The sequence below is a fragment of the Dermacentor silvarum genome, chromosome 3, assembly GCF_013339745.2.
Source record: "Dermacentor silvarum isolate Dsil-2018 chromosome 3, BIME_Dsil_1.4, whole genome shotgun sequence".
Taxonomy (NCBI): domain Eukaryota; kingdom Metazoa; phylum Arthropoda; class Arachnida; order Ixodida; family Ixodidae; genus Dermacentor; species Dermacentor silvarum.
Window position 1 is genome coordinate 156,133,529 of NC_051156.1, and position 16,289 is coordinate 156,149,817.

The 16,289-nt window shown below is 47.1% G+C and overlaps 1 protein-coding gene across 1 annotated transcript in view; it reads left to right on the forward strand.

Annotated features, from left to right (window-relative positions):
- The window catches only part of LOC125944023 (neprilysin-1-like), a 71,965-nt gene that overhangs the window by 33,700 nt on the left and 21,976 nt on the right, over nucleotides 1-16,289 (forward strand). Inside the window, exon 3 of the mRNA XM_049663749.1 lies at nucleotides 7,987-8,184. Coding sequence (XP_049519706.1) covers nucleotides 7,987-8,184 — 198 coding nt within the window. The remainder of the gene's footprint in view (nucleotides 1-7,986; nucleotides 8,185-16,289) is intronic.

Below are 16,289 nucleotides of genomic sequence, written 5' to 3' on the forward strand. Positions count from 1 at the left end.
AGCGGTGAAAGCTCTCATGCGAATCAAAGCCACGTCACACACAAAATATAAACTACCAGGAAAACTGCACTCTGAATGTACTTTGCCGACTGAGTCCCCACGTAAACCTGCAGTCTTGAAACAACCGTTACCGAGCCCATAAGGTGCTCCTTATCACTTAACAACACCGAAGGCATGCTCGCACAAGCGCTTTGTGGTGTCTACGCTGTTGGTCTCTGTCAATTTAGTGTGTGTAGGCACAATAGCTGATCGCTTGTGTAGACGATTTACCAGCATGATTGCCGTAGCGGGACTGATCTCGCCTCAGAAACCAGGGCTAAACCTTTCTTGAAAGTTCTCGAGCAACAGAGCCCAAAACACTTCCGGAGGTCGCACGCCTCATTCGCTGCTTACGAGGTGTGTTGAAAAAGAAACCGAACTTTTGCTATAACACCTTTACTGCTTATGGTACAACATTTTAAGTGCTGTCCCCTTTAAAGTAGTCCACTCTACTGGCAATGCACTCTTCCCATCTTCCATTTTTGGAAAGCCTCCTAGAACGCACTTTCTGGAATGGCGCGCAGGCCTCTTCTCGCATTCTCCTGGATCTCCTCTACGGTTTGGAAACGACGTCCTTTCAAGGTGGTTTTCAGCTTGGGGAATATAAAAACGTCTGGTCAGGCTAGGTCCGGACAAAGGTTCGTGGGGCACAACAGGACTGTGGTGGTCGCTAAGTAGCTGCGGACAAGGAGCGACGCGTGGGCCGCGGCATTGTCAGGATGCAAAATCCAAGCCTGATTTTCCCACAATTCAGGCCTCTTACAGAGCACATAATCTGTCGAACGTGCTAGGATTCCCTGGTAAACTTCTTTGTGTACAGTCTGACCACGTGGCACAAATTCCTGATGGACAATGCCTTTGCAGTCAAAAAACACAACCAACACCACCTTCATTTTTGACCGACTCATGCGTGCTTCTTTTGGACGAGGAGAAGCTTTAGCCACCCACTGCGATGACTGCACTTTCGCTTCAAGATCATAGCCATAAACCCATGTCTCATCGCCTCTTATGATATTGTTACGTGAAGGACCAGTCAGTAAGACTACCAACTATTTACAGGTTGTATTTACAACAGCGGTTGCAGCGCTGACCGGTTAGACTCACAGCCCGAGCCCAGCTCCTTCTTCCTCTTCTTTTTCTCGAGTGATGGCGCCCGCGCGCATCGTTCAAACAACCAAATACCACACGCGTGTAGCATAATCCCCCGGCGGCAGAATCGACGTCCCGGAGCGTCTAAATGTCATCACTGGGAGGGTGATACTGCTTCAGTCGTATAACGTGCACGATATCACTGGACTGGGAAGCAGTTGGGGCGTCAGGGGCGATCTCGTAGGTGACGGGAGTCACGGCACGAAGCACTCGGTAGGGGCCTGTGTAACGAGACAACCGTTTTTCTGACAGGCCGACCTGACGCGACGGAGACCATAGAAGCACCAAAGAACCAGGCGGAAAGTGCACGTCTCGGTGTCGCTGGTCGTACAAACGTCTTTGACTCTCTTGGGAGTGCAGAAGGCGGTCACGGGCAATTTCCCTTGCGTGGGCAGAGCGGGCGACGGCATCAAGTGCATATTCACTGGTGGGCGCTGCGTGAACAGGGAGGGTTGTGTCGAGGGGCAGTGTTGGTTCTCGGCCGAACAGAAGGAAAAATGGCGAATAACCGGCTGTGTCGTGGCGCGAGGTATTATACGCAAAGGTGACAAACGGTAGAGCGAGGTCCCAGTCAGTGTGGTCGGAAGAGACATACTTCGCGAGCATGTCTGTGAGAGTGCGATTAAGACGCTCCGTGAGGCCATTTGTTTGCGGATGCTATGACGTAGATAGCTTGTGCCTCGTGGCACAGGACTGCAGGATGTCCGCGATAACGTTTGACAGGAAATACTGGCCATTACAGGTTGAGGACATAGGAATGGGTGCCGAATCAGGTCGGGAGACAGAGCAGGTGGTAGGGATGCCAAGGTTGGCAATTTCTTGCCGCACAACTGCTTGTATAACGGAAATAGTTGGGGCCGCTGGGTCAAAGGTACCGTCGAGGGGTCGAGGATGAAGGGGGGCCGGACTCGCCGCTTCAATCTCACGGCGAACGATACGCGTGACGTTCTCTTGAAATGGTCGTGTGGGAGGAACAGAGGAGGAAGAGGACGTGGCAGGGGTGTTTGGGAGCCGGGAAAACTGTGGGACGACGCGGCGGCTTTTGGCTACCTCGAAGCGGCGGCATTCTTTGACGATGGCTTCGACAGTTGAAACGTCGTTATAGACGAGCAAATTGAAGGCGTCGTCCGCGATGCCTTTTAGAATATGGCCCACCTTGTCAACCTCGGTCATGTGCTCGTCGACTTTCAGGCAAAGCGCGAGCACTTCCTGTATGTAGGAGACATACGATTCTGTCGACGACTGGACACGGAAAGCAAGCTCTTGTCGCGCAGCGTGTTGGCGACCTGACGGGTTGCCAAATAGGTCGCGAAGCCTCTCTTTGAAAGTATCCCAGCTGGATATTTCAAGCTCATGGGTGCGAAACCAGATACGCGGTGTCCCGTCCAGATAAAATAGCACATTGGCAAGCATGATGGTAGGGTACCAGTGGTGGCTTCGGCTAACACGCTCATACATGCTGAGCCAGTCGTCGACGTCAACGCCATTTTGGGCGAAGAATGTCCCAAGATCGCGGAGACTAGGAACCGTAACGTACGTGGTGGTGGGCGCCGCAGGTGTAGGTGGCGACGAGGTGTTTCCATCGGAAGCCATGGCTGAGAAGACGACGGTGCGGCCGCTTCGGAGCTCCGTGGCGAGGACGGGGAACGTTCCCCCTCCACCAGAATGTTACGCGAAGGACCAGTCAGTAAGACTACCAACTATTTACAGGTTGTATTTACAATATCGGTTGCAGCACTGACCGGTTAGACTCACAGCGAGAGCCCAGCTCCTTCTTCCTCTTCTTTTTCTCGAGTGATGGCGCCCGCGCGCATCGTTCAAACAACGAAATACCACACGCGTGTAGCAATATTATTAGGAAAGTTTTCATCGTCATTGGCAGCGACGAGCAGTTCCTGGCTGATTTCAACACGGGTCTGCTTCTGTTCGTCAAGTCAACAAACGTGGCACAAATTTGGCACTGGCACGACGCATCCCAAGTTTTCACTCAAAATTTCATGACAAAGTCCTACGCTGATACCCACTTTTTCTGCGACTTATCGAACAGTCAAACGACGATTTCCATTAATCACAGTTCGAACTCTCTCGACGTGGTCATCATCTGTGGATGTGGAAGGTCGTCCAGGCTTGGGATCATCACAAACCGACATTCTTCCGTCTTCAAAACGCTTGAACCAAACATAGCACTGCATGCGACTCACACAGTCCTCCCCGTATGCATGGCTAAGCAATTGAAATGTCTCGGTTAAGGTTTTCCCAAGCTTGCAGCAGAACCTCTAGCACACACACACACGCAGTTCTTCCAATTCCTTCATTGTCACTTAGGCACCAACCAGAAGAACAGCTTGTTCATGTGCCCACTTCAGCGGCTGTAGCTCGCCAACTAATAGTCAGAGCGAAACGTGGCAAATGTCAGTTTGATGTGCAAACCTGCCGCTATATGCGCTCAGTAGTCGCAGCGCGCTCCCTCTGCCGGTTGGCGCGCTATTTCAAAAGTTCGGTTTCTTTTGAAAGAAACGGGAAGGATGTGATAGCAACAGTAACAAAGCGGGAAGGATGTGATAGTAACAGTAACAAAGCGGGAAGCATGGCATAATAACATGCACACTACATATTCGTTGTCGCAATTGTCCATCCACGAACAGATATCCCCTTTTTCTTTCGTTTCTGACTTTCCGAAGGCAAAGTTTTTGCTAAGACCTAAGTATTTGTAAAAACAAGCTTCCTTTCTAAACTTTCCTGACCGTGGCTGCTTGGTGCTGCCTTGCTGTATTGCCGAACAGCGGACACTTCAACAGAGACATTAAATTCCGTACCCAATGGTGCTATTGAGCCTCGGTCCCCTATCTCATCAGTTCGATACTCTATTAGGCCGCAATAGTACGCATAATTTCATCGTGCCAACACCCTCTAGCTCTTTAAGATGATCGCCGCGGGTGTTACATTGCGTTAAGCACGGGTGGGCGAAAGTGCATGCGAAGTGGTGGCGCTTGCACACCGTGCAACGTGAATGATAGGGCTTGGGCGAGGGCTCTCGGTAAGACCTTGGTCTAACGGTGCAATACCATAGAAACTAACAAAGGTTTCTGCACACTTTGTGCATCTAGACAAAGTTTCCCTGTAGTTATATTACAAAAAGTGCGTTTAGTATGTATAAATATTACTTTTTTATTTGTCTTTACTTTATGCATTTTGTATAGCCCCTACTCACCTTTCACAGTTTCTTACCTACTGCTGTAATATATATAGAGATAAATCAACTTTATTTTTTGGACAGGCTTATCCGACTTGAGCCCAAATGTGGGTGGCCAACTCAGTCCAGGTACCCATTGCTAGCTGCCGCCGCCCGAGCCCTGTTTACCAACCGTAGCTGGTTTTCATGGCCTTGCATCATCAGCCGAGTCTCCCACTGTGAAATAATTTAGCTGGTATTCGGCTGGTATCAGCGTCTATATCCCGATAATATTGAGGGGGCTCCTCACTATGTTTTTAAATATGCACTTCATTATTATATATTTTTTTAAATCCGAAGCATTACTATGTGACTGCAGTCATTATTTTTTTTTGGCGGGCTAGGTGTCTGACCATTTTCGTGGACCGATCATGATGGTTGTGTATTCTAAAATTATGAGCCACAGTTGCAACCCGGTATGTGCAACGACATTTTGCTTTCAATTGTAATCTTTTCAGTTGTAATCTTTATTTAATCGTTCGCTGCATAACATTTACATTATTCTTACAACCCAAATCTACAAATTATAAGCTCTTCACATTACGTAAACAACCACAACATAGGGGTCGGCAAAATGTTAAGACGAAAGCCTTTAATGCTCATACTCGCGGCGTCCGACCGTCCGTCCGTCCGTGCCCTGGAATGGTGCCAGCTGTGGCCTCTCCGCCTCACACTCTCTCAGCAATCACGTGATGGCACAGCGGCGCGCGGCAACGCTGCTTCGTCAGACCTCTCGTTGCAGCAGTCGAGTTAGTCGGATGGCTCCCAAGCAGCCCGGTAATGATTCCACGGCAGGCTTTCGCCGAACACACTTTGGAATTTAGAAAGTGTCCTTCAATTTTCTATTACCTCCGCTTTTTTATTTAAATTTGCGTGTTCCGCTAGCATTATGTTTTCATTTAGTTGCGCACAGTATATATTTTATTATATATTACATAATATATTTCATGTCCGTGTTGGAGGCGTACATTTTTTTAGGTTTGTGCTTTCTATTGTTACGTCCTCATAGAAAGTCCTGAGTGGGTCCTTAAAACAAAAATATATACGTGATGGCATGAAAAGCCAACTTATCGGAACGTTCGCGCCAAACTAAAGCTTCCCACGTTTTCACACTGTTCATTGCTTCAAGACCCCAAAGTTACACTAATGTAGCACCCATCATTTCGTGAAATGCTTAAAGGAGCCTAAGTGCGCCCGCGTCGTCAGTAAATTGTAAGCCGTAGCCATGAACGAGAAGAAAGGGAACCAAGGGGCCCGATTTTTATTATCATATCAGAACCCAAGAAACAATGACACCAAGGACAACATAGGGGAAATTACTTGTACTTACTAATTGAATTAAAGAAATGATAAATTAATGGAAATGAAAACGGATGCAAAAACAACTGTCCGCAGGTGGGGAACGAACCCACGTCTTCGCATTACGCGTGCGATGCTCTCACCATTGAGCTACCGCGGAGCCGTTTTCCCATCCACTTTCTGGGGTATTTATGTTTTTACAACTACAACTAACCCTGGGAGTGTTAGCCAGCGCCACCACTCAGAAACCTAGGGGCGGACCTAGGGGAGGGAAAAGTAATTTCCCCTATGTTGTCCTTGGTATCATTGTTTGTTCCGTAGCCATGAAACAGGCGTTTTTAACAGGACCCTTTGCAATCATCTAGACAACTGTGTCAAGGGCTCGGCATTTATGAAGACATTTCTTCATCTGTGGGCCTCACGCTGGGCTCCCCGCACGGCTAGGCGTCCACGAGGCAATCGCTCATTAGTAGACACCTACCTACTCGCTTTCTGGTTCTAAACTAACATGCTCAAATTGCCATTTGTGTGTATACTAAACTGTGGAGGATGAAGCGCTGTGAGAATATGCAGTACCAAAGAGGAATTATGGGGAGCTCGAAGCGGCCACACCCATGCTTGAATTACATTGGCAAGGATTTAATCATCGACTCGGGCTATGGTTGAGAGTGTGTTCACCGGAATATATGTGAAAAGAAATATGCGGATCCCACGCACTGTGGGAATCGACGTAAGCGAAGCTTTCTATGCTGTTTCCTTTGACTGAGGATAATTAGCGGTGATGGCGACGGCGAATGTGTAATTGCTTCAGCGTTTAGTCCAATACAAGAGTGGTGAGTTGATGTTAAACATTAAATAGCGTGTAGCACTGCTGTTTGTCTGCATTTTACACAGAACACGCAGGGAAACGTTTGTTTGGACAATCGTGCGTCATTGTTCAAACATTTATTTTAATTATGGGGCTGTACTTGCAAAACCTACAATCGGATTATGGGGCACGCGTAATGGCAGGCTCCCGATTAATTTTTGCACCCTGGTGTTCTTTAAAGTGCACCTATATGTTAGGGCACTGGCATTTTTGCATTTCACTCCCGCCGAAATGCCGCTGCCACGGTCGGGATTGAACCTGCAACCTCGAGCAATGCCAGGGCCGTCAAGCTGTCGCGGCGGGCACAAAAGTGTTGATTTGACATGGGACCGCTTCCGTAGTGTCGCCTAAACCCTAAGGTGCTTTAATACGGCTTTACGTCTTCACGCCCGCGTCAGTTGTTCGCTTGACAAGTTTGCATGATCTCTAATTTTCAGAAATATCAGAAGCGTGCCGTACCGTACCTTCAGTTTGCCCGCAACCGCTGTTTCCTTGCCTTCTGACGTCACATTTTCCTTCACCTGCCCTCTCCCCCTGTATGGAAACTGCAAGAGTGGCATGGCTGTTTTTTATTCGTTCCACGATTGCATCGATTCTACCCATTCTCTGCCTCCTCTTCGCCCTCGTCGCTACAGTTATATCTACGTCCCTTCAGGACTTGCACGTTGGTAGAAATATAAAGGCTGCGGTTTCTGAAATGCACTTGTGGGGAGCCACGGATAATTGCAACTGTAAAGAGGCGAAAATTGTGACACCGAGGGAGCTCCAGGTGCCATTTCGCATATGCGACGCGATGGAAAAGGCCAAACAAGTTTCTCGCGTCGGCTTTCCTCTCTGCCACGCCAATGCTATGCATATACACGCTCTGAACCCCCCCCCCCCCCCCCCCCCCCTCCGTCGCAGCGTGAAAGACAACAGCAGCAACAGCGCAAAAGTCGAACGAAGAGGCAAAGCAAGCTTCGCTTTATGAGGTGATGGTCTCAACGCAACCTTGCAAAGTGGGAGAGCAGAAGTTCACTTCCAACAGAGTTGCAAGTGAGCGTGTCTCCTGTCTGGTCCCTTTTTTTCAGCACGACTTTTGCGCCCCATTTTTGCAAGATATGTAACCAACTAGCCCAACAACGAACTACTCTAAAGTTCATTAACATAGTATATTATAATCAGCCCGTAGGGAGAACGGGTAAGCTTAACATACCTTGCAAGATGTTTGGTGGATCTTGCACAAAATACGCTTAGCATTTGTAGAAGTTGCAATGGTTGAGCTCATCGAAAGAGATTTCAATTGCACAAGCAGGCCTAGATTTCTACCTGCTGTAGCAGGGAATGAGTCACAGGCTCAGAAGTAGTCAATGTAATCTCCCTTTTGTTTTTTCTTCTTGGTATTGTGCCCAACAACCAGTAATCAGCAAGAAGACAATCTTGAAGGTCAAGGAAATGGCTTCCAACATCCGTAAGGCTTTCCAAGGGGCATTCCAGTCGTCAAGCTGGATGACAGGATCAGTACGGGAAGCTGCCCTGCGAAAAATTACCAATATGCGGCATCACATAGGTGCCATTGGAGCGATGCTTGATGACGCCTACGTGGACAAATATTACGGTAAGTGCCTCGCCTTGAACTGATTAGATATACCCATCAAGTATGCCCATAGGTTCACACGTTTCTGGCCTGCTGCGTCACTTTGGTTGACATTCAATGACGCCAATTTCCTGATATTACCGCCATGTGGCGGTGCCCGAAAACTCAGACTCTGCGTCATAGGGAGATCGTACGTCATACCTAAAACCGGCAGACTAATGGACCGGCCTTCGAATCTTCTTGCTTTCTCTCGGCAATTAGTGAGGCACCGCGGGTCAAGTTGCCGTTCATTGCCTATGCTTCAGTAAAACACATGATTAGGATTCGAGCATTTATATGACCTGATATTTGAATTCAGCCCCTGGGTGAAGTCTAGAACTTTTTGTAACAGAGCTGTTCGTTCAGCGTGCGATTGGCTGCTTTTTTCTTCCATACATTAGACGTAATGCCAAAGTTTTAAGACACCGAATATTATTCGACGATTGTATAAGGAGCGAGTGACTTCCGCGTCTATATCAGCGCTTGAGACATCCGGGCTTGCACCTGCTAGATGCAAACCTACAGACCTCCATCTTATGTACGCCCTACATCGAGGTCCGTCTGTTACAGCCAGGAGACTCTACACGGAGACCGCGTTTTATGAAAAAAGAAGCGACCTTTACACGGACGTAAGCAATGCTTGTAATTACAGCTCCTTTTTAGCATCTCGACGCAGGACAAAGAGGCAGTGTGTCATACACGTTTCCTTTTTTTGTCCTCTGTTGGTGTGCCACACAAGTCATAATGACAAATGGGAACGTGTTGATTATTACCCTGCCTTGGGCTGTATGTTTTATTAGTCAAATCAGTGGCCATCTGCAACCCTCTGTCGCTTCGTTGTTGTCTTCGCTTGCTCGATTTTCGCAGGCATGTTCGTCTTCCTGTTCTATTCTGCAGTGCTGTGCGAAACATACGCCCCCTCAAAAGGCTGACAGAGACGGGGTCGGAAATCACAAAAACCTTAGCTTTAGGGCAGTGCTAAATGCAGGCGTCAATGTCATGCCATTGGTCATATTATGTGTAGTTGAGGTGTAGTTGTCTGTCATTACGATGACGAACTGCCTTAATGTGTACATCACAGTTCGTCGCGTTGGTCATGAGCCGCACACTGGTGATGGTGATTGACGCTTGAGCATTGTGCTAGAACTTGCATCGGTTGGTCAGTATACCCTGGCCTGCTCATTCTCCCGTTTAGTAGAGACAAATTTCGCAGACGCTTTCTCCATAGGTTATTTCACTTGATAGTTTGTCCTTCCGGAAATGGTGTTCCTAATGACGAGTTTTCGAAATTGTTCACCAGTACAAGGGGTTGTTTCAAACCCTTGTTCTCAGAAAGCTTGCGCACCTCGCTGTGTTTGGCTTTGTATTCATGTACCTCGTTGTTTTTGGTGGTCCACTCATACACCGCGTATGTCCACTCACATCGATGGCGTCTCATCGCGCTAGGTGGCGGAAAGACTGCGCATTTTTACACTGATGGAGACAAACGAGACACATAAACGCTGCCTCGCCGCTATCTTCGTTTCCGTGTGTGTACAAGATGCAACATTTTTTCCACCGTGTATCTGTACCCACTTGCGCAAATGTCATATATCGTCATCGTCACGGCAAAGCATGCAATTCATCTGCTTGCCTAGCAAGAACTCGACAGAGTGGTTTGCTTTCTTTGAAACGTCGATAATGCGCGCACAATCGCAGAGAGAAGCCATTATGGTGGAGGATGCAGCTTGATGAGCTTACTGTCAATGATAAGCCTTCTTTTGTCCGACAGTTGGACCGTACTGTGCCGTTTTTTCGGCCTTAGATGTGATCCTCGTGATATTGATAGTAGTGACCACCTTGTGTTCAGGCAGCCTTACACCCTTGTAGCCTCTCTGAGACGTGATGAGCTGTGGCCTTGCAGCCTGGGGTGCTATGCTGGATGCGCCGATTTTCTCGCTCGCACGAGTTATACCCGAATTTTCTCGAGGGCAGTCAGTGAACCGAGAGAGCAAGGAATGCGAACCAACCGCAGGCAAACAGAAATGTCGAAATAAAGCCGCGTATGACAGCATGAGCGCACCCTGCGCGGCACAGTGCTTCCGCGTTTTCAGCACAGAAGAGTGCGTACCGAAACGCGCTAGCGCCGCGTGTTGTTACGAACGCATTAGCGCAATTTAGCAATACCGTGAACTCTCCCGCTGTCTCTCGATCTGCACACTTACCGTGAGCTGCTTGCCACGCCTTTCTCGGGCGCGTCGAGGGCGTGCCTCCTCTTTCTGGCATGAACGTGCTATCCTCCGTCGAATGTGTACAAGGACACATGCGGTGCATTCTTGTACCTACACTTTCACTCAATCGAGTACGCTAAAATGCACCGAATAAAATAACAATCATTTTATTTCCTAAAGTACATGTTTTTCGTTTTGAATGCTATAAATTTCTGATGACAGCCTGAGATCGAGCGAATTATTAAATTTTGCAATTTTTGCTGCGAGGGGTGACAGTGAGGCGAAAGCTTACAAGCGGATACATTCTAGAGGGTCGACGCACAGGGGAATTTATACGCTGAGCAGTCGCCAGGGTCGCTGCAGTGCTATGTTTGATACAGTGAGTGATGTCATTTATCTGTCCATCATCATCATCATCAGCCTATATTTTATGTCCACTGCAGGACGAAGGCCTCTCCCTGCGATCTCCAATTACCCTTGTCTTGCGCTAGCGTATTCCAACTTGCGCCTGCAAATTTCCTAACTTCATCAATAGTGTTAGGATCATTTAAAAGGGTCAGGTGGTCAGTATCTGAAGTGATCTTACGGTATACAACACAGTCGTCTGCGAAAAGACGTAAACGGGATCAAATAGTATTCGGAAGGTCGTTAATATAAATTATAAAAAGTAAGGGTCCAAGCACGCTTCCCTGTGGTACACCAGAGATTACGTCAGATAGTAGAGATGAAAACCCGTTGACAACTGTGAATTGTTGACGGAATGAGAGAAAGTTACGAAGCCAAGATATTGTGAGAGAATCAAGACAAAGGGTAGATAATTTATTAAAAGGCCGGCCATTAGCAACTCTGGCAAATGCTTTTGAGAAATCTCAAAAAATACAATCTGTTTGCTGGTTTTCATCCATGTTAAAATGCAGGTCAGTAGTAAATTCAAATAACTGGGTATCAGACGGGCAGCCTTTTCGAAAGGCATGCTGATTTGAAAAGAAAAAAGTTATTTCGTTCCAGATGGTTGTAGATGTGAGAAGCGATAATATGTTCAAGTAATTTAGAGCATATACATGTTAAAGAAATGGGACGATAGTTATCAGCCGTTTTTGTTACCCGTTTTGCAGACAGGAAACAGGAATGACCTTTGCTATTTTCCACTCGGAAGGCAGCTCTCAAGGTGACAATGATTGCTCAAAAATATGACACAAAATCTGGCTGGAAAGTGAAATGGTGTTTTTAAGAATTTTCGAATTTCTGTTGTCCACTCCGGCAGATGAGGATAACTTAAGGTTGTTAATTAGAGACACAATACCCTCGGGAGTAATCATGATGGGCTCCCTGAATGGGTAGTCGCACTCACGAACAACTGGCATACTGGAATGATCTTCCTCTGTCAACACTGTCACATGTAAGAGGCCGCCTGTGGCGCGAAAAAGAGGAGCACGCGATGCCCGGTGTTCCGAACGGCGCGAGCGCGCGAGGCGCACGAACCGAGGCATAGTCGAGGGATGAACGGCGCTGTCCGTAGAGTTTCAACGTGGCACCGGGCCAGGAAGGTCGCATCTCCAGCTCCGCTCTGGCGACGGGAGACTTGGGGGTCTGGCCGAGTCCGTGACGTTGGCCGTCCAAGGTGTGGCCGTCGACCTCGGCAAGTTCGAGTGAGGCTCCTGGATGGGCTGCAGCTTCTCATGGCAGGACCAGGCACCCCAGAGAGGATCCCCCTTCTGCGACACACCGGCACGTTCGATTCTCCACGGGACGCCACGTCGGCACTCACGAAGAGATTGCGACGGATCCCGACGCTAGGCCTATCCAGGTGGGCCTAAGCAACGCCGAGCGTCATCGCTGACGAGCTGACGAGCTCATCACCGACGAGCCGACGAGCTCATCACCGACGAGCCGACGAGCTCACCGCCGACAAAAGAGACAACGCGAGGCGTCGGCACCTACGGCATCCTCAACGCTTCAGACGAGCACGACACGGACGCGACAAGAACTTCAAGACGACGATCTGTAAGAGACGATCCCGTTTCCGCTTTACGACGCAGTTAGGCCGGGTCCAAGGTGGCCAGACTTTGGCGAGCTAAGACTGACCGAGGGACTTTAAGGTGGAGCGAGGCTCCAGAAATGAGATAGTTGTTTGCTAGTAGTGTTGCATTAAGTTAGAGATTTGGATTTTCTATTAAGCAAGCGTTTTCGTTGAGTTATGTCTAGCTTCGCGTGCCTTTAGTTTTGACTTTCGGTTTTTGTGTTGCGTGACGCCTGCGTTCACCGTCCCTGTACATATTAAATCCTCGTTTGCTGTGCCGCCGGTCGTGTCTCTCCTCCATCGAGAGTAGCGCATGCACGCAACTCTCCACACTCCCAAGTAAAGGTGACAAACACTGATGCAAAAAAAGTTGTTAAACGCAGTTGGACATTCACTGTCAGTTAGTGGTAAGCCATCAGTATTGTGTAGTGACATGGGGTCTTGTTTATTTTCAGGAGATACAACTTGCCAAAACTTCCTTGGATTAGTTTGCAATAACGACGGAAGATTGCGAGTAAAATATTTGTTTTTGGCAGTGGTAATAGCAGAGCCGTATGTTTTGAGACACTGTTTATACTTAGCCAACAGAGGCAGAGAGGAAACCAATGTAGCTTTTCTGTACAGAGGCTTCTTTTTATTCCGCAATCGTTGCAGGGCCTTGTTGAACCATGGTTTAGTCTTATCATTAGATATTGTAATGAAAGGATTGTGCTTCTGTATCAGCGCAGCCAGTTTGTGTTTGAAAAGCAACAAGTTTTCTTCGGTAGATTGTTGGTTTCGTAGTGGGAAAAATACCGCATTGAAAAATGTGGTAATTTCATTGTTAATTTCACCACATTTTGCCTTGCTATAGTGTCTAATCTTTTTAGTTCATTTACCTGCAAACAAACAAGGAGCCAGAATATCAAACTGCAACAGCTTATGATCGCTAAATCCGCCAAGATACATAACTTGCCCTATGGTTTCGGGAGCAGTGGTTAGAACTAAATCTAGTATGTTAGAACCACGGGTATTTTAGCTAATCACTTGAGACAGGTAGAAATCTAGGGTTAGGTTGATGAATTTGGTTGCAGCATAACTAGGTGAAGACAAATTAGCCCAATCTATTTGCGGAAAATTGAAATCACCAAACAAGTATATGTCACTGGGCGAACTATAGTCAACAGCAGCAGAAATGCTAGATCGGAGATTAGGAATGACAGAAATCCCACAGTCAGGTGGGTGGTAAGACACCCCAATAAGTAAACTTGAAGAACTAGTTTTGCAGGTAGCCCATACCATTTCGAGATTAGAGTTGCAGGAGATAGCGATGAATGGTAGCATTCTTTTAATAGCAAGAAGCACGCCGCCCCCTTTTTTATCCGTCCGGTCATGTCTGTAGATATTGTGCGCATCGGCATCAGGAAAACTTTCACTGGCTTTGATACCGGCGTGCAACCAAGTTTCAGTCAAAGCTATTATATCAGCTTCACTAACTTGAAGGAAGGAACGAAGCTGATGGCGTTTAGGCATTACGCTTCGGATATTAGAACATGAAAGGGACAGTGTCGCAGCAGAGTTGTATAACGTGTGATGGGGACGTTCCGGTGATCTCGTTAGATTTCCTAGTTATGGTTTGATTAAAGTGACCGAATCAGAGGCGCGGTCATAAGCATACGTTTGTTTGTCAATTCGAAGTTTATCGAAGGATAATTTATAAAACTTGGACTGTGATTTTGCAAACTTGGTCAACTTGCTTCTCGCTTCACGAGTAGCAGCAGAAAAATCCTCGCGGATAGCAAGACTGGTATCTTTCAGCTTCTGACCATTAGAAAGGACGTTCTGTTTATCTTTAAAAAGCGTCTTCTTGGCTATGATCGGTCTGTGCCTGTCAGACTTGAATTTACCCAGTCTATGAACTCTTTCAAATTGGGAAGCAGACGTAGATAAACCTAGGTACTCAGAACAAAATGCAACAATTTTCACTTCAGAATCTGCCGAGCTTTCGTCATGTACGTCATCGATTCCAAAAAAAGCAAGTTGTTTCGACGCAATCTGTTTTCAGTAGCATCGCATCTTGAGTAAATGACAGAAATCTGGGAAGAAATGCCTCCCATAGTATTTATTGTCAGCTAAAAAGAAGCAGGCCTATCGAGTGAGGTAGTTGATTCCAGGGCTGCCGCTCTCGGCGTCAGCTGTTTGAATTCATTATCGGTAGCATCCTGCCTTTCTTTAACACCTATGATTTCGTTTAGAATTGTAGCTTGGCCAGATTTAATTCTTTGGAAAGTCTGCACGAGGGTTTCTAATGTTTCCCTTTCAGTTGCATTGATAGGTCCAGGATTGCCTTCTACGTCACCCGACAGTGAGAGTAGCATACCATAAAAATGAGTACATAACACGCTTCAGTGCATCGATACTCTCTTCAGGGCACGACACCGCAAATAGGCAATAATCACTGCTTTTCACACAGGCAGCACCTTATAAATAACTAACCGGCGAAATCCACAGCGGTAATATTTCCATGACAGTCACGGTGCCGTGCCTCAGGTGGGTGGTTCCAGGATCGCTTTTATATGCGTCGTCAATAAGGAAATGCGGCACTTACAGGTGGCTATTCTAGACATTATTGAAGCGAAACGGCAAAACTCAATGGTTATGTCTTGTCCGTAGCCGTGTAGGAATTAGTCAAGGGTTTAGAAAATCCATCTCACTGGTAACCTACTCATAGTCACTTGGTCAGTAACTACATCTTCATCACCATGCTATATGACTAAAATGAATTTTCGCTGAACCTTTGGCAAAATTTCCTACAGAACTTATGGACAAGACGTTATAACCAAGGCTCACTGATTTGTCGTGCTCGGGTCCTGATTCAAAATCTGTAAGTACAACCTTTCCTTCAACCAGACTTGCAAAGCAAAGAAGCTTCTCTCCAAAATCTGCACTTGAAGACATCGGTAGTGTCAATGAGGAGCCTCCAGATAATTCGACCCGGGAAGAAATTACTCGAAGCACGAGTTCAAGAATGCCGATACAAAGGCAAGGTCTTGAGAACTGATGCATTCTTTGCAAGGTGCCAACTAGAGCAAGCCATTGTTAGCGTCTTCCGGGTCGTACAGCTCCAGATCAACTTCATAGCGACGCTAAGGGACAACCTGTGCAGGCAGTCGCAAGAAAGCCTCACGAATTAAAACAAAAAGAGCCTGTTCAAACAAAGAAGTTACTTTCAGCTTGTCTTCCTGCAAGATCACTAAACCTCAATCTGCCATTTTCTGCGAAGGACTGAACTTCAACCCTGCAGGATACTTCGCCCGATCCTGGCGAGAGTGACCTGCATCGTAGAACATGCCTTCAGTCGGCTCCTTATGAAGCAAAAGAATCGACCCACGTGTTAATACTGCCATGGTGTCCCCGAAGAATCTATCTCTGCTCCTGCACTTGAGCTTTTTTTTTTTTTTGCCTTGACTTGGTGACAGCTTTCTTGCTGTATATTCTTTGTTTCTGTGTGGATCTGCACACTAGGCCATGCCGCGTGCAGTGCCGAATGTTTGGAATGTTATTAGTATTTTCTTCTTTAACAAGTTCGGGGCCGCGATTTTCTGTGCATGCGTTTTCTGATGCTGTTTCTAATCACGCTTCGTTAGTGGTCGTCATAGTGATGCTCCGCCCACCTTATGAGTATGGGATAAGCCAACCAAACACGGTGGATGTCAAAGCCACTATTCCCCTACAGTATTTAATTTGCTGGAAAAAGGGGAGTTTCTGAGTAATTTATTAGCTCGATGTGTCCGTGCTGCCTTTTATATGTGCATTTCATGCTTGAATTGCTTCTGTTGATTCAATAGTAATACATATTCTTAATCAAATAAATTATG